The sequence below is a fragment of the Podarcis vaucheri genome (genome assembly GCF_965113315.1).
Source record: "Podarcis vaucheri genome assembly, chromosome: 3".
NCBI classification, from domain to species: Eukaryota; Metazoa; Chordata; class Lepidosauria; order Squamata; family Lacertidae; genus Podarcis; species Podarcis vaucheri.
In genome coordinates this window covers 79,326,863-79,345,346 of record NC_138761.1, presented here as the reverse complement: position 1 = coordinate 79,345,346, position 18,484 = coordinate 79,326,863, and the positions used below count along the sequence as shown (strand labels likewise).

Below are 18,484 nucleotides of genomic sequence, written 5' to 3'. Positions count from 1 at the left end.
CTTCAGGATGAGAACAGAAATCGTGCTCCGCCAGCGCAGCAGCAGCAGGAGGCCCCATTAGCTAAGGTGGTGCATCAGGTTAAGAACAGTTTCAAGTTAAGAACGGACCTCCAGAACAAATTAAGTACTTAACCCAAGGTACCACTGTATTGTTGAGACACATTCATAAAGGAGAGGTAAAACCAATGAAAATGCCCAGGCTGGGAACCACGATGTTTACTTACAGGTAAACGCCATATAGAACACAGGCTTCCTCTACCTTTAATACCTTTGCAGAAGAGGTGCCTTCCCCAAGATGCAGCTGTTGGTATTCCTTTTACTTTTTTATAAGGCCATTGTGAAAAGGTCCAGAGGGCATGTCATTTTTTTAGCATCGAAAGGAAAATTATGCACAGGGAAGGCTGCTGGTCATTTTAGGGCCAATTTTCTGGTACATATTAAATATACATAGTAACCCACAGCCAAACAAAGGAAATAGAGCCAGGCAACAAAACAGGAACTAATGCAATTCCATCTGAATCAATATAGATTTCCAGTAAAGCATACAACAAGATACAGAAGTTCAGACAATACAGCTCTTCATGGGTATGTGGCTGATAATAAAAAGGCATGAATTCAAAGACAAAAAGGCGGCAGCAGCAGCTATCAAGGGCTTCCATACAAAGAATTACAGCCAGTAAGCCAGTAACACATAGCAGAATTGTTTTTGGTTCCAAAACCATTTGTTTCTAACTTCCGTAATTACGCCAAAATTAAAAGAATGCCTACCCTAACTCAATTTCCCCCATTTGCTCTTTTGCCCCTCCCCCTTTGGCCAGACACAGGAACTAGACACACACTCATTTCTCAGAAGATAAACACATTGTAACTCTGGTTTGCTTTAATTATAACTATTTACAGAATGCGATGAGGGCAAGATATTCTGCAGAGCTCGGACCGAAGAAGATCAGATCCAGATAAAATGCATTTTTGTTGTCTGGGGTCTGCGTAACAGACAACTGCTTCAGAACAGATGACCTCCCACGCAGCCAACATTTTCCGATTTTTTTAATTCTTAGGGTGTATTTGCAGATTTTGTTGAGATTTTGCCTCCTACTTCACAACGGCATGCCCTGGATGGTTGATGAACGCAACAGTGAGAGAAAAGGCAGATACCGTTTAAATAAGACACAGTTTATAGGTGTGTGTGCGTGTATGTGTGGAGAGGGAATCAGATGTGAAGTATTAAGAAGACACCAGCTTGGTCAGTCAAGATTTGGCAGACATTCTTATCTAGGCTTTGGCTGCTTTTTGTCTTGAGGAGGAAAGATCTCCACCGCAAACGGGATGAAGAATGCTAAGAGATCAGTCACATCCTTCAATTCTAATGAGTATTCCTTTGCTATTTTCTCTGCAGTCCAGGTTTCCGGAGAGTAGAGATGATTATGGAGAAGGGTCAAGACTTCAACTATGGCGACTTTGCCTCTAGGAACAGACTGAATATCCAGGGGACCAAGATTGCCTACTTTTGTAAGTCTGCGTTCCTCTCGCTTAGAAGGAAGGCTTTCTCCTTTGTTTTTCACCTAGAGCGGGGGAAATTATATAAAAAATAGTTAGGTTTTAGTGTACAAGCTACAAATGCACCATCCGTTAAGGCAGGGGTAGGTAACATGGGAACTTCAAGATGGCATTGGACTACAACTCCCATCATCCCTGGCCACTGGCAATGCTGGCTGGGGCTGATGAGAGTTGCAGTCCATATCTGGAAGGCCCCACGTGGGCTACCCCTGCCTTTTAACACTCCCCCTTTCAACAGAATGTAACTAAAACATTCTAAACCCATTTCTTTTCTGAAAGCAGGACTTAATTGTGCAATTAACCTTCTCTATTTGGCTTGCCTGGTGCCTGATTCGATGACTTTCATGGGCCAGGCAGAAAGGAGTTTTCTTCAGATTTTAATAGCTTTAAATGGCTGCTCAGGATTCTGTTAGCTCATAGGAGACGTTTTGCTCAAGGAGGCTTAGTTTGGCCAGAATCGAGGATACACTTCCACAGTTAATGCTAAATAACATTACTCCTGGTAAATGAGGGCCATGAAAATTTGTGTCCTGGGCTTTTTAGACTCAGCTACCCATGTACTATCTGAAACCCAAGGGGTGCATTGGTTGCCAGATGTGAAATATATCTGCATTATTTTCAGCTCTCCTACCCCACTACACAGCTATGAAAAAATGCTGTGACAGAGGATATGGTTTTTACTGATTATCCCGGGTAGAATGGCAGAGACTGGGAATGAGTTCTGCCTGAAACCCTGCAGAGTGGTTTCCTGTCAGTCTCAACCAGGGGTGGCTAACCAATCTGTTGCCCAATAACATCTGGAGAGACCACAATTATCATAATTCCTGACCATTGCCCATGCTGGCTTGGATTTATGGAACTGGAGCCCACCAACTTTGGAGGTCACTCTTTCCCTATCTTCACTACGTATCATGAAAAATTATTATTCCCACTGAGCACACTACAGTATCAAAATAAGCCTAAAAGCATGCGATTCCTTCCTCCACACAATTTCTCATTTGACATGCAAGCCCCAGCCTTCCAACCAATACACCCTTGGGTCAGTAAGCCCTACTGAACACAGAATGACTTGCCGCTGAATAAACATGTACAGGATTGTGATACTCACCCATTACCTAAACATGCTCACTTGCAATTAAGGCCTTCCTATTAAGTATGTTTGGGATTGCAGCCTGAGAAATCTCAGACAGATTCATCTAGGAACTATGGCATATTGACAGTGCCATCTTATGCATATTAAATCAAAAATAAGGCCCATTAAACTCAATTGGTATTGTATCATTAAGTGTATCATTGCAAACCAGAAAATCCAGAACCAGAGTACAGTGGTGCCTCGCAAAACGAAATTAATTCGTTCCGCAAGTCTCTTCGTCTTGCGAGTTTTTCGTCTTGCGATGCACGGTTTCCCATAGGAATGCATTAAAAATCAATTAATGCGTTCCTAGGGAAACCGCCTTCAGACCAGGTCCGGGGACAGTCTGTCCCCGGACCTCTTCTGAAGGCTGGGGGGGGGGACAAGGGCTTTTCTTCCCACCCCCAGCATTTTAAAAAACCCCGGGACAGCGGAGGACTTCTCCGCTGTCCGGGCGATCTTAAAATGCTGGCGGGCGGCATTTTAAAATCGCCCCGGGACAGCGGAGGACTTCTCCGCTGTCCGGGGCGATCTAAAAGCCCCTGGGAAGGCAGGCAGGGGGGAGCAAAGACTTTCGCCCCCCGCCCGCCTTCAGAAGGTGTTCCCTCCCCCCCGCCCGGCTTCGGAGCACCGATCTCCCCGCAGCCCCTTGCTTCAAAAGAGGTCCGGGGGCAGCGGGAAGAGCTTCCCGCTGTCCCCGGACCTGGGGCTGCAGGGAGAAGATCGCTTCTCCCCGCCGCCCCTTGCTTCAAAAGAGAAGACCCGCTGTCCCCGGGGCAAGCTTCGTTTTGCGAAGCAAGCCCATAGGGAAATTCGTCTTGCGAGGCAACTCGAAAACGAAAAAACCTTTCGTTTTGCGAGTTTTTCGTCTCGCGAGGCATTCGTCTTGCGGGGTACCACTGTACCTTCTTCCCATGGAAATAGCACAGGATTCTGCTCTATCTTTCTATCCTAAAATACACCGGAGAATATTAAATAATATCTGGTTTATACCTGGGCTTAGCATATAAGAATTTTTTTTTTAAGGAACACCAAAATGAATGGCAAAGGGAACTGTAAAACACAAGTAATAGCGAATTAAGTAAAATAGGGAGCGATTCGGGAGGCCCGTGGAATATATCTGCCCACTTGTGCACTGCTCTAAATTGGCGCAGCGCGGTGTGGGGACTCGCTTCCACAGTGCCAAAAATCATGTCTGCGCATGCGCAGACACTGAAAATCACGGGTGGGCGTGCAATCCTGCCTACGGAGAAATCTCCGTGGGACCGATACGGCCCAGGCAAGATAAACCTTGCTGACCCCTGATTTAACGGTAAATGGACCCCTGACCATTAGGTCCAGTCGTGACCGACTCTGGGGCTGCAGTGCTCATCTCGCTTTACTGGCTGAGGGAGCCAGCGTACAGCTTCCGGGTCATGTGGCCAGCATGACTAAGCCGCTTCTGGCGAACCAGAGCACCACACGGAAACGCCGTTTACCTTCCTGCCGGAGTGGTACCTATTTATTTACTTGCACTTTGATGTGCTTTCAAACTGCTAGGTTGGCAGGAGCTGGGACAGAGCAATGGGAGCTCATCCTGTCACAGGGATACAAACCGCCGACCTTCTGATCGGCAAGTCCTAGGCTCTGTGGTTTAACCCCACAGTGCCACCCACGTCCTTTGATTTAGATAGATGCAAATGTGATTCCTGCATTTATATAATAACTATAATTTGTTTGCATTGATAATGAGTTTAAAATATGTACACACACAATCCAAGAGAGCAAATGAGACCTAACTTTACATGGACAAAAACTATGACTATGCTTGTCACTGGTGTGTTAAAGTGCTTAACTGGCACCTGCATATTCCAAGATAACCTGACTCACATGCATAACTGGATCTTTGGACTCAACGTAGACTTCCTTTAATAATGTGTCAAGGTGGTCATCTTTTCTCTTAATCTCTTCTTGGAATCTGTCGGTGTCTAAGGAGTCTAAGGAGAGATTACAGAACACATCCTAAAGTTATATATTTCAATTCCCCTCCACCCTAGCTTAAGCAAAATATTACAACCCTCAGGAGAATAGTTCATAATGCATGTAAGGATACTCCTGAATTAATACACTCCTACTTTCACAACACACATGTATATATTTCTGTACACTTCAGGAAAAATGCTTTGGCACTAGCTTTGAAGCTCCCATTTCTCTCTCTCCCCGTTTCCTCACTAACGCGCAAGATTATTAATAGTTCATCCAGACCAGTGTTCTATTGTCTACAGTAAGAGTGAGGAACGTGTGATCATCAAGACTACAACTCCCATAATCTCTGGACATTGGCCACACTGAATAATAAGCCAACAGCATCTGAAGAACCATATATTCATGCTAGGTGGGGGTATGAACCTGGATTTCCCCAGTCTGACACTCTATCCACTATCCCACACTGGCAAATAGGGAGGCATCCTCTGCAATCACAATTCACTGTTTTAAGGGGCTCTCAGGAAGAGGGCATGTATCCTGGCTAAGTAAGCTAGTACCCACGGATACTCTCATAGACACTAAGAGTTTGCCGTGTTAGAAATGGAATAAAATAAATATCTGATAGCGGACCAGAAATTCCTTCCTTCCCTATCTTAACAGGATTCATTGCAAAACTGGCAAATATCTGATCTGCACCCCCTTTGTTTTAATTTAAGTTCATGATGAACAGAAATCAGGAGGGAGTGGGCAAAGCTTAGAATAACAGATGGTTAAGAAACCCAGCAAAACACTTGACAGATGTCGACATTGCCTTGCTTACTGCCTGGGCAGGGAACATGCGGCTGGGCCGACGTTCATGCACTAACAGCTCCCATCACTCCTCGATCGCTGGCCGTGGCGGCTGGGGCTGATGGGAATTGTAGGCTGGCAAACATTAAAAAAACATCCTGCTGGTTTCCTCCACCAGTCCAGGGAGACTACAGCTCCCAGCTTGCAAATCAGGCCGGTAGGCCGCGGGAATACAGCTGGGAAGAGCAAAGGGCCGTGCGCGCGCGCAAGCCACTTCCAAATGTCCAGGGCGCGAGAGCCGGCGCTCCCAATGTCACCAGGGCCTTTCCTTGGGCGCTGTGTCTAAGCCGCCGCGCCTCTTGCAAGGAGGGCCCCCAGAACAGAAAACCATTCTGCTGGAGCAGCCGAGCAAAGGCGCCACAGGGCGGTTCAGGCACCCAGCCCCCTTGCTTAAGCGGAGCGGCTGTGCGCAGCGCGCCTTGGCTAACTCACGGTCTGCAGGCTGCGGGTGCCGCGGGGCTGGCGCGGGCTTGGCTTTGGCGATTTCCCGGTGGGCTCGGCTCTCCAGGTTGAACTTGCTGAACACGCGGGTCACCCTGGCGCCCATCATCCCGGCGCGCGGCCGCCTCCCACTTCCGAAAGCGAGGCGGAGACACGTCCTATTCGGGCATGCGCACCGAGAAGCGGGGAGAAACAGGGCGCCCCATGGCGGGCGGGAGGCCCCGCTGGCGCCGCCGGGAGCTCTGGGTAGACCGGCAGCCGGACGCATCGATTGCAGTTTGCTTTGCACTTAGTGGAAGGATATGTGGACATAGACTTACCCATGGGAGGGGCAGCTGTCCCCCCTTAATCAATAAAAAGATAAATAAATATACATAGCTCAGTGAGGTTCTTCCCCAACCCCAACAAAAATATATTAAAAAACAAGATATAACTATAACAGCAGTGTTAGAAACTCAGATATGAAAGCTTGGAGCTAAACGGCACCTTAAACCTAGGTTATGGACGCAACAGTGGAACATCTAGGCGTGCTTTTTTATAACAAGAATATAAAGCTGAAAATGAATGACCTGCAGCTAAAATCTTACGTCCATTTTTCACATGGTCTAGTCCTCATCTCAAGACTGCAAAAAACAAAGCCATGCATCTCCTGCCCACCCCGCTAATATTCTTAAGAGGATCTCTTCTCTGGTCTTCAAAAAGTGGCTGGAAGTGGGCAGGCAGAAAAAGGCCCTCCTTTCCTTCAACTCTGCAGTTCTAATCTGAAAGCTTAGGCACAGTCCTGCACCCAGAGCTCAGAAACTGCTTGCGCTAATGAAATCCCCTGTCGCAAAATGCATCTAGAATGATGGGAGTGTCAAACATTTCCTGTGAGGTAGGTTTGGCTGAAGGAGAGTGATTGTCCCAAGGTCACCCAGCAAACTTCATGGCCCGGTGGGGATGTGAACCCTGGTCTCCCAGTTCCTAGTCTAGAACTCTAACCACTGCACCACCACAGTTTAGGCTGAGGCTGACAGTGAGGCTGACAGGTTGCCCAATAAGCTTCATGGTTGAGTCAGGTCCTAGTCCACACCTGCTCAATGAGACTTATTTTTGAGGAGGCATATATAGAATGAAAACATACGCAAATGCCTGCAAGGCAAATTGCAAATAAATAAATGTATAGTACCATATTGTGTAAGCGAGCCTCTTTCCCCCACAGCACCATGGTCCTGATCTGAAGGACCATTCCCCTTCAACTGCAATTAATATGAATATGATTCTTTCTATGCTGTTTTCTATCATTAAAGCAATAGACTCACTAAAGTGGAGAGTCCAGCAGCATGCCCACCCCTAATACAGATTGGGTTCTCCTAACACAGATTGTACACAGGGCTGGCAGTCTAAGACATTCACCTACCAAAGGCAGCTTCCTGTAGGGACGTTGACTGGATTGACAGCTGATTCTTTCTTCAGCCCTAGTGAAAAGAGTGTCCTCCCCTGTACCTGAGGGCAGCAGGCTAGTTTAGGGCTGCAGGTAAGGCCATGTGACACACACTGCTTTGCCCATTGATGGGAAGGAATGGTTAAGGAGTGCTCCAGGTAAATAGCACCCCAGCACCTGCCCCCTGAGACAACATCATTCTGCCCATTCAAACGGTTATGGCCATTTTGTACAGAGCCATGATCCTATGCATGTTTGCTCAGAAATAAGCCCCACACTCATTCAGTAGTTAAGTGTGCAAAGCACAGCATTCTTGATCAGTGATCTGAATAGGCAGCTAAACCCTTGCTATATACCGGTGGTTTTTATATGCAGAGAATTTCATTATGAGTAGTTGGGCTGTGGCCAGAGACATTATTTCCAAGGTTGCTGCGCTTAACTGAATTCCCAGAAAACACAATGACTTCCGATATCACTTCATATGCAATAGGCTGCTGTTGTACTAACATATAGCCTTGAGCATCTAACTGCCATTGAGGCTGCTGAGTGCTACACACTCATTTCTTATTCTCCAGCCAACTTCCCTCTTGCCGCTGGAGGTTTCCCACGTGGACCATTCCTCAAAGAGAACAGTTATTTTCTTTATAGATGCATGGTTATATAACTTGGCCTTGGAATCTGCCGGAGGCCATCTGTCCCATGTGAATAGACTGACACAACAACTTATCAAAAATGACCAGCTTTCTGCTTATGTTTTACAGGCAACAAGCCAGCTACATTTTGGCATTTACCACCATAGCTTCATAAGAATACATTCAAATGCTGTAGTTTTATTCCTCTTTTACTCCAAAGGCTAGTTATATTATGCCCCATTGTGGAGATTTCAAGTACCAAGTGTCACATATCTTAGAAAGGATCCCAATCAACTGCTTATTATTATTTAAGGAGAGACTGGACTGCCATCTGTCAGGGATGTTTGTTGCTGGTTCCTGCATTGTAGAACCCATGTCAGGAGTGTGGACTTTAGGAAGATGTGCTGTATATACTCTTAGCTCTTAGACTCCTCAACACATATTTTTATTTCATTCCCCCCCCCCCCGTCATTTCATTCTGTAGGAAATCATTGATCTGTAACTGCATTCAGGATCCATGGTAATCAGTGGAATGTTCTCTGGTGAGACCAGAAATGATTTGATCCATCATTCCAAGTATGCTTACATGCCACGGGGACTTGGAGATCATTCCTTGTGCAGATGAACCAGCTGGGTCACAATGAAAGAAGCTATAGCTTAATTGTAGAGTTCATGCTTTGCATACAAAAACCCCTAGGTACAAGTCCAAGCTTAAGCCAGTTAAAAGGGCCCTTGTTAGCAGGGGTACAAAAGAGTATTATTATTGATTGATTGATTGATTGATTGATTGATTTAATTTGTATACTGCCCTTTATCCAAAGATTACAGGGTGGTTCACAAAAATCAAAATGAGAACATGCAGTACATAATAAAACAAGAATGATAATAAACCAATAACCCTCTTCCCACAAACATTAAAAATCCATAGAATGTTAATCAGCTAAAGGCCTAGTTATACAGAGAAACATTTTTGCCTGGGAACCTCAAAAACGTCTGCCAATCAGGTTAGAGAGACGAATGGCTTGGCATTATATAGGCAGCAGTATCATATGAATATATATGTGTGTGTTCACAATTAGAGCTATACTTCAAGAGTTTACATAAGACTAACTAGCAATTTGAAAGCACATCAAAGTGCAAGGAGATAAATAGGTACCGCTCCTGCAGGAAGGTAAACGGCATTTCCGTGCGCTGCTCTGGTTTGCTAGAAGTGGCTTAGTCATGCTGGCCACATGACCCACATGTACGCTGTACGCTGGCTCCCTCGGCCAGTAAAGTGAAATGAGTGCTGCAACCCCAGAGTCATCAGCGACTGGACATAATGGTCAAGGGTCCCTTTACCTTTAACAGAGAAAGAGGCGGGGGGACCCCAAAAGGATAGGGGCTATAACTCATGTTCTGTATGCAAGTTCTGTATGCAAGTAGCCCCAAATTCAGTATCAAGTATCTCCAGTTAAAAGAATGTGATCTTCCAGAGGTAAGTCCCATGAGTTCACTGCCACATAAGTGTGCACAGAACTGCTGCCTAAGTGAGTAAAACAGAACAGTATATTGTTGCACGAAAAAAGTCTACTCAGGCAAATGGTTTCATTGCTGAACAGACACTGATTTCTCAAAAGATACAGGAAATTCACAGAATGATTCCCCGAGGACTTCATTTCACAGGTAGATCAGAACTGCTGAAACTGATGTGCAATCCAACGCTCACAACTAACTCTCTGTTGACTTCACAGCTGATGGGACTTTAATGGTGTGCTGTTCATCTCAGCATGGAACTCAGCCTGTCACTGCAGATATGTCGACGGAGCAGAAATTTCAGGAATGAATCTTTTTGTATCAGAAGACTTCAAATGTAGTAGCATATCAATGATTCAGGGTGCAAATAAAACAGCACACTTTGTAGATGTGCATGAAAATCAGCTTTGAGTCTAAACACATGCGCAGAGCAGCAGAGGACAGTTCTCCCTTGACCTCCATATGGTTGCACCACTCTTGTTTACCAGAAGGCAGAGGGGGAGGGGCAAGGCGGTTGAAAGATTGGCGCAGTGTAAATTTACTGGTTTGGCTCTGCTAGTGCATTTGCACGGTGCTGCCCTCACCACTGCCTTGCCCCTCCTCTTCTACATCTTGGTAAGCAGCAGCACTGTGATTGACTGGAGACCAGCTGAGTGCTGCCACCATGCCGCCCGCTACTGGCACAGAGTCCATCAATGGTCAAAGGTTTCCCCATTAAGGCAAAGAACATCCACAGTCTGGCTATGGTTTCATTTATTGAAATGAACATGTAAATGTATAGAATATTAGCAGCTTTCACAATAGCAAGTCATGCTGTCCCATTACTACAGCTGCTAAGGTAAAGGTAAAGGACCCCTGACAGTTAAGTCCAGTTGCAGACGACTCTGGGGTTGCGGTGCTCATTTTGCTTTACAGGCCAAAGGAGCCGGCATTTGTCCGCAGTCAGTTTTTCCGGGTCATGTGGCCAACATGGCTAAGCCGCTTCTGGTGCAACGGAACACCGAAACCAGAGCAGTGCACGGAAACACCGTTTACCTTCTGGCTGGAGCGGTACCTATTTATCTACTTGCACTTTTGGGCATGCTAGCATTGGTATAAAGCAATTGTGGCATAAAATCTGTCAGTCCCAATGTTACTTTTATGCATGGCTCTTAAAGCAATTATTTTAATAGTGCTCACTACCTGGTATCTATCTATTCATTTGCCTCAGATGCATTTTTAATAGTTCTGATCCATCTCTAAATAATGTATTATTAATTCATTTAGGAAATAAAATCTGCATATCATACATCCAGACAGATATTGTTATTATTATCAATCACATTTTCCCACTCAGATCTGTTTTTAATTACTTATTCTAATATAACTAATGGTACAGAAAGGAGCACACCAACTCTGTAATGAAAAATACACAAATACAGCTATTTCTGAAAACCAAAATGAACTTCACATTTTGTATTATTCATTTGCTGTTTCTAGAGCTGCAAGCTTTAACTGACTAGGTGATGTAATTCATTAAGTGCCATTTTAAGCACAAAGAAGACAGTGGTGCTAGCAACAACAACAAAAACCCTCTGGGACTACTGACATTGCAGTAGAGGGGTCATGTTGATGTACAATTTCCCACCTCCTGAACTAGATTCAATCTGAAAGAAACTCCTTTCTGTTTGTATCCACAGCTTGAGGGTGAAACTGCTTTGGCTCTTATCCTTATGGAAAGAACCATAGCTATCTGAAGCCGAGAGCTCTTAAATGAAATAAATGTCAACACTTTTGGCTCTTCCAAATTCTCCTAGACCCCCATACATGTTTACTTTTAAAAGCTATTTAGTGTGCTACTTTCCCCAAATATTTCCAAATTACTGTTAATTGAAACATGGCCAGGGTAGCTTCTATAAGATCCCTATCGACAGCACCTACCAGCAGGTTTTTAAATATAAAAGACTTGACAGAAAAGGAGAAAGGGATGAGGTTGTAACAAGCAAACTCAGGTTGCAATCCTAATCCTACAGGCCTTGGTGTAAGCCTCATTGAATTCAAAAGGATTTACTTCTGGTGTGTAGACATGGCTAGGATTGTGCTGTCAGCCACCATTTATTAAAGTTCCAGAGTTCTTGCAATGACCTGCCTGAGTGGGAACAGTTCAGGAAGAGGAGGAACCAAATGAAGTAGGGAGTGCTCTTTTTCTAGAGCAACAGGTACTGAATAATAATAATAATTTATTTATTTATACCCCACCCATCTGGCTGGGCTTCCCCAGCCACTCTGGGTGGCTTCAAAAAAAAAAATTAAAATACTGTACTACATCAAACATTAAAAACCTCCCTAAACAGGGCTGCCTTCAGATGTCTTCTAAAAGTCTAGCTGTTGTTGTTCTCTTTGACATCTGGTGGGAGGGAATTCTACAGGGAGGGTGCCACTACCGAGAAGGCCCTCTGTCTGGTTCCCTGTAACTTGGCTTCTCGCAGTTGGCTTCAGCTCGCGCTGAAAACACGAGCACCTCCTTTGTTCTCTTAGAAAGACAATGGCGCCCACCCGAGAGGTGATGGAACTGAGTTCCAGTGAGTTCCCCCTGAAAAAAGCCCTGGGAGTAGGTACCGTAGTTTAAATGGTACATGGAGCAGACTCCTCTTCAATCTGTCCCTCTATTGTAACCAGATGGAATGGCTACTGTTAGTAAACAGCAGAGGATAGGAGGAGTTAAATGGATTATTGTGTATTAGTCTTAATTCTTAGTCTCAAATAGTATCTTAGCCACAAATTCTTTTGCACATCTAGGCTGCACAATTATTGATTGCCTCAAATTCAGTGTGGAAATCAGCTGAAATTTATTTTAACAAAATTTATAAACAACTGAATAGAAGGCAACAACTTCTAAGTGGTTTACATAAATAAGAGAATGTCCTACACCTAACAAAACCCAGTGTACATTGTTGCACAGCGAATATAAAAAAATCATAGCATGGGATAACACAATGCTCATAATAATTGTGGCTTACCAGATTTATTTCACACAAGCAGAGGGTTTTCAAACAACCCTCAAACTAATACTAGCAACGTGCCTTTTAGCTCTTCAGATATATCGTCAAATCATTACATGATTGATTTGTTTCATTCCCTAAATTAGTTGCCGATTAATACAATAAAAGAGCTAACAATCAAAACTACTTCAAAGCAAAAATAATTGTTTCAAACATCATACAAAGAGTTGCCATTTTCAAAGGCAGATTTTGAAACAAAATACAGCATTCTCAAAATTGCAACAATTTTATATTCCCATATTGTAAAAGTGATAACTAACGTATTTGTTTGTGTGATGTATTTGGCTCTGCAGTGAGCCAAATATTTTAGTTTATTTGCTCTACAGCTTGTTGACCTTGCTTATAGCAGATGTTAGGTTTGTAACTCTGATTCTAGCCATTCTTTCATCAGGAAGCCCAGGTTTGCTATTTCAAAATGTATACCAAGCGTTCCTTGTTCAAGGTCACAGAGTGTAAACAGCTATTCTACTCACCTTAAGTTTTTGTTCTGTAACAGGATTCATATCTTGCTAGTGAAGTGATGGAACTGAACTTGACTTTGTCTCAGCAGGTTGTTCCAGGTACATAAATATTTCTGTGTGTCTAATTCTCACCTGCAAAAATTCCTTAGCTGGGAGTCAGCTATACAGGGGAGCCTACTGTCCATTGTTACCAGAAGCTTATGGTCAGGCATAGGCAAACTCGGCCCTCCAGATGTTTTGGGACTACAACTCCCATCACCCCCAGCTAACAGGACCAGTGGTCAGGGATGATGGGAGTTATAGTCCCAAAACATTTGGAGGGCCGAGTTTGCCTATGCCTGCTTATGGCTTTCTAAATACAAGGGTACATTCTAGAGACTCCTCATGCAGGGCATGATCTGCCATAAGGTGTCTGTCTGGACACACACATTTTGTATCCATGAGCAAGGGTGTGCATGCAATATCCACTCCTACGTTGCTCTGTGCACTCAGTCCCTGGCCATGGAGAATATCTGCAGAGGACATCTCCTCATGCTCATCCGAATGCAGACAGGACCCTTGGTGTGATTGGAGACATGGATAAAGCATGACCCTCCAATTGAACAAAGTGTTCTGCTGGTGTTCAAGCAAACAGGAGAAGCCCCCTGCAGACCTTCTCTGCTCAACAGTGGGAATGCCCCAAAACCCAACTATTCTGGACAACAGCCATACAAGAAACATGTGAAATAACTAAGCAAGTACAGTGGTACCTCGGGTTACAGACGCTTCAAGTTACAGACTCCGCTAACCCAGAAATAGTACCTCGGATTAAGAACTTTGCTTCAGGATGAGAACAGAAATCATGTGGCGGGGGCACGGCCGCAGTGGGAGGCCCCCATTAGCTAAAGTGGTGCTTCAGGTTAAGAACAGTTTCAGGTTAAGAACAGACCTCCGGAACGAATTAAGTTCTTAATCCGAAGTACCACTGTATTAGAAATCGCCCCAGAATTGGCTCTACTAAACATCTTCCAAGATGATAATGCCCACTTACATCACAAAGAACTCATACCCACCTACTTTCAGCAACCGGAAACATCATAACCAGACGCTGGAGAGACCTGTCAGGAGTAAGCGTGGACCAGTGGTACCAAATAGTATGGGAAACAGCTTTACTAGAAAAATTAACCAATAAACTGAAACTGACACAGGGACAAACAGAAGAAGATGTCTTCACCCTGGTATGGCTCCCCATTATCACATACACAGCCCAACATGACAATGACAAGAATTCACCAAAAGCATATGAATCAATATGACTAACCTAATTCAAAGCACCCACCCACCCTACTCACTCATGAAAACAAAGTTCACCACAAACAAGCAACCTCACCCTAGGCCAACCCCAACTTCTCTCACCACCAAAGGTACACAAGCGAATAGCAAAGAGAACCTACACAAACGACGCTGATGCAAAACCCCACACATACATTAAGTAAAACAGAAACATCGCCACCCAACCCCAAACCCTACCCACCATGGCCCCCTCCACTTCTTTACCCCTTTTCTTCCTAATGTAGCACTAATGTCACAACTGAAACTGAACTGTAGAAAATGTAACTTGAAAAAAGAGACATTGCACATACTTTTGTAAACCAATAAATCTTTAATAAAAAATACTTTAAAAATAAACAAATTACAGGAAAGCCAAGGATTTGGAGGGGCAGTGGCGGGAGACATAAAATGTGCAATAACATTGGGTGGGTCTTGTGTATGTCTGGCTAACAATGTGAAGCAAAACAGGCAAAGGCAATCCTTTCAGGAGGTAGGCTGCTATTATTTTGAAACAGTGATTCCTACTCATTGGTTTAAGTGGTATCAAGTTTCGTATTAAATAAAACATATTCAGAACTGGAGGATCAGCAAAAGCTGTAAATTATTAAGGAATCATGCTATCACATAACCAGTATGTCTCACTGAAGGCTCCTGGGTTTGTGCAATATGAAGTTCTGCCTGTATTAGTTCATCCATCATGGTCACTATTCACAACCAAATTAATCTGTGGTTACTTTTCACAAAAGAAAGAAATGATTGTATGAACTAACTCCTACAGATACACACACACCAGATGTTGCTATGTATTTGTTATTTCTTATCTATCTTAAAAAGACTTCTATTGTTTTTCTGCTAATTTGTTGGTTTCTTGATTCTTCACAATCAATATTACAAAAAACAAGCACCAGAATTGCCCTTCCCTCTCTATATAAAAAATAATCATGATCTCTTCACCAGATGCTCAGTCTTATTTTGGTTCACTTGGTATAAAAACAAACAGCGCTCAACTTCCAGAGCTCTTAAAAGAGGAAGTAGCAGTTTGAGAGTTGTGAATTCTAGTGATGACAGGCTGTGAAACAGTTCATGAAAATGCAAATTTTGGACTGCAATCCTGAACACAGCCTAGGGCGGGGAAGGTGAATCTTTGGCCCTCCATATGTTGTTGGGCTATAACTCCCATCATCCCTGACTTCTGGCCATATTGGCTGGAGTTGATGGACATTAGAGTCTAGCAACTTCCAAAGAACCACAAGTTAACCCTCTGGTGTACTGGACTGTATTCTTATGGAGAAAAATGGTAAGAGCGATGCTATTCAGGCAGATATGCTGGGGTATCTCCTGTGCTTGTTATGTCCTAACTGCTCCTGGCCAGGCGGTGTCATGTGTGTGTGCAGGCGCACACAATATCAGCCTTCATTTTGTGCCTTCCCATTGACTCATACAGAGTAAATTATAAATACACATGCATTTGGGGTGGTGTAAGTTACCGGTACTCTGTGGCCAATGAACTCTGACCAGTAAATGAAAATAGTTAGAATATTGTATAGTGAAATTGGAGGATTGGTTATCCTTCTTCCTGCCCCAATACACTCACTCCTCGTCCTCTCTTTGCCCTTTATATTTGATATAACTCACACTAGCAGGGCTTTTTGTCACCCCAGAGTAAGCAGAGATGTATGCTGGGGTAAGTAATTTACACTGGCTTAAGGCCATTTCAGTTTCGGATAGGGGAGGCATGCTACATTCTAACTTTTCCAGATGGTGCACAGCACTATTAATATTGTTCTTCAGAGGTGTGAGTAGGAAGTAATTAATAAAGGACAGAGAGAATTTAACTGTGAGCCCAACAAAGTACCATCTGTCTTTTTAGCTCTGAGTTTACAATCTTTACTTATTTAAGAGGTGATAGCAAACACATTTATTGATTTGCAATATGTTTTCCTTTTATAGCAGTGTCAGATGTGTCAGACCTTGAAGCAGATGCTAGCCACATGACAGCTATTTTCTCTCTCTCTCCCATGCTGGTTAACAGATCATCATCATTTGGCATGATGTTCACAACTAGTGTAGGTGATTGCAGGTTGCTTTTGAAACTGCTACTGAAGGTTTGTCCACCTTTTTTTATCCCAGGAAGAAGTACTGACAATTTGTTTGCATCCTATCACCATGCATCTTACTGTATAGCCACACACTCTTCCAGAGGTAAAATGCTAGCCAGGCAGCTGATAATTACTCATTGCTACAGCTACAGATTTTAACTGATGGGATTAACCAACTGAAGCTTTAAATGCACACCTGTTAATCAAACATTTTTCTATTCCTGAAGAAGAGATTCCTTTTAGGATGTCTGCCCCCCACCAATCCATTTGAGCTTGAGCTCTGTCAAACCCTTTTTATTCTCCATGCCCTGCCAATTAACAATAAGATTGGCATGGGAGAGGCAGCACCTCACATTGCTAACTAGATAGCAGGGGTACCACAAAAAACAAAACAAAACAAAAATAACAAAAAGATTGGTAATGTGAGGCAACTCACTTGGAATACGTTTTTCTCACTGCTACTAAATTTCCTCTGCAGTGTGTAGATGAAGATGGGAGATGTTTTATCAATCAACACGAGGTCACTGGCTTGCCATGTGCCCAACGTGAACACTAAAGTAGGCTACAAGCTACCTTGAAGTTCAAAGGGTGACATAATCATAAATAGAAAATGCAAATAAATCCTCTTCCCTTTACGTTCTCCTTTTGCAGTACTGCCCAGTGACTTTGTACATGGTCTAAGGCAATTAAATCTTTTGCTTCATTTCTCTTCTTCTCGTGAACATTTCCAGTGTTCTCTTGGGCTCATTATTCTAGCTAAACTCATTCTGAATCCCTTACTGGTCAGTTTTGTCAAGAGATGAATCTGATAATATTCAGCACCTTAACTTTATTCTTTGTGAGCAGCATGAGTTATGAGAGCAGGTGAACTTTAAAAGGTAAAGGTAAAGGGACCCCTGACCATTAGGTCCAGTCGTGACCGACTCTGGGGTTGTGGCACTCATCTCGCTTTATTGGCCGAGGGAGCCGGCGTACAGCTTCCAGGTCATGTGGCCAGCATGACTAAGCCACTTCTGGCGAACCAGAGCAGCGCACGGAAACGGCGTTTATCTTCCCACCAGAGCAGTACCTATTTATCTACTTGCACTTTTGATGTGCTTTTGAACTGCTAGGTTGGCAGGAGCAAGGACCGAGCAACGGGAGCTCACCCCGTCACGGGGATTCAAACCGCGGACCTTCTGATCGGCAAGTCCTAGGCTCTATGGTTTAACCCACAGTGCCACCCGGTGAACTTTGCCTAGGTTATAATTAAGTCATCCCCAAGCACGTCTCAAAATTGATAGGATTCCATTAATACTGGAGATAAAGTACAGGATCAAAACGGTACTGTTTTGTCCTCTTCAGTTGGCAACACTGCATGCAGTGCCTGATATGGCAACTTTACAGAGGAAAATTGTGGCGCTTGATCTTTGGTTCTACATTGCACCCTATCACTTTTGGGGGCAGTGACAGGGTTTTCCACCTACTCCATCAGTGATATTCCAGAGCAAATTGGATCAAAGCAACACACACACGTGAGTTGCATACTTAAATCTACTCACTTTGCAACAACTAATGGGTTCTAACGGGCAGCATAAGAGAAAGCAATTTGAAAAGTCACTTGCTGCCAAATAGTGACAGTGAGGGTCACTTGGAAGCTATAACTCCAGCACACGGGTTTAAAGGGGAGCCCTCTTCCCTTGGGACAAAACATCTTGAGCCCGCAGAGGGGTATGGAAGTCTGCGTTGGACTCAGGGGTGCCAACTTGAATAAAACATTGGGGAGGGGCCATGATGCGGCGCGCGCACCCCACTTGAATGGCAATGCCCATCAACTTGGAGGGGGCCCCCTCAAATATTTCGGGTGGCCCGAAGACCCCCTCGGCCCCTAGGAATGGGTTCCTAGGGCCGGATCCGTTGGAAAGGCCCGTGAGCTGAGTGGGGCTCCAGGCTCCCCTGACCCCCCCCCCCTCCAAGGCGCCTGCAGCTACGCTTAAGCGACGGCGCTGAACACGCGGGCGGGACTCCCTCCCCGCCCCAGGAGCCTCAGGCTCCGCCTCCTCCTCCTCCGGCAGGTGT

The 18,484-nt window shown here is 44.4% G+C and overlaps 1 protein-coding gene across 2 annotated transcripts; it reads right to left on the bottom strand.

Annotated features, from left to right (window-relative positions):
- Window positions 1-508: 508 nt before the first annotated feature.
- On the bottom strand, window positions 509-6,096 carry NDUFAF4 (NADH:ubiquinone oxidoreductase complex assembly factor 4). 2 transcript variants are annotated; one of them, XM_082218494.1, is made up of 3 exons: window positions 5,936-6,096; window positions 4,559-4,656; window positions 509-1,562 (listed from the first exon to the last, which is right to left on the bottom strand). In XM_082218494.1, exons 1-3 carry the CDS (start codon window positions 6,051-6,053, stop codon window positions 1,269-1,271), a joined length of 510 nt encoding a protein of 169 aa, XP_082074620.1. In that variant the 5' UTR covers window positions 6,054-6,096; the 3' UTR covers window positions 509-1,268. The 2 variants fall into 2 exon arrangements, with proteins under 2 accessions (XP_082074620.1, XP_082074619.1); XM_082218493.1 differs by having other exon boundaries at window positions 4,559-4,665; window positions 5,936-6,095.
- Between the last annotated feature and the right edge of the window lie 12,388 nt (window positions 6,097-18,484).

What these genes read in the sequence shown, in the direction of transcription:
- NDUFAF4 (XM_082218493.1), bottom strand. Translation starts at nt 6,053, where the DNA reads ATGATGGGCGCCAGGGTGACCCGCGTGTTCAGCAAGTTCAACCTGGAG. An exon ending in GCACCCGCAGCCTGCAGACC is followed by an intron (nt 4,666 to 5,935) that starts GTGAGTTAGCCA and finishes ATCTCTCCTTAG; the next exon opens with ACTCCTTAGACACCGACAGA. An exon ending in CCAAAGATCCAGTTATGCAT is followed by an intron (nt 1,563 to 4,558) that starts GTGAGTCAGGTT and finishes CCCCCGCTCTAG; the next exon opens with GTGAAAAACAAAGGAGAAAG.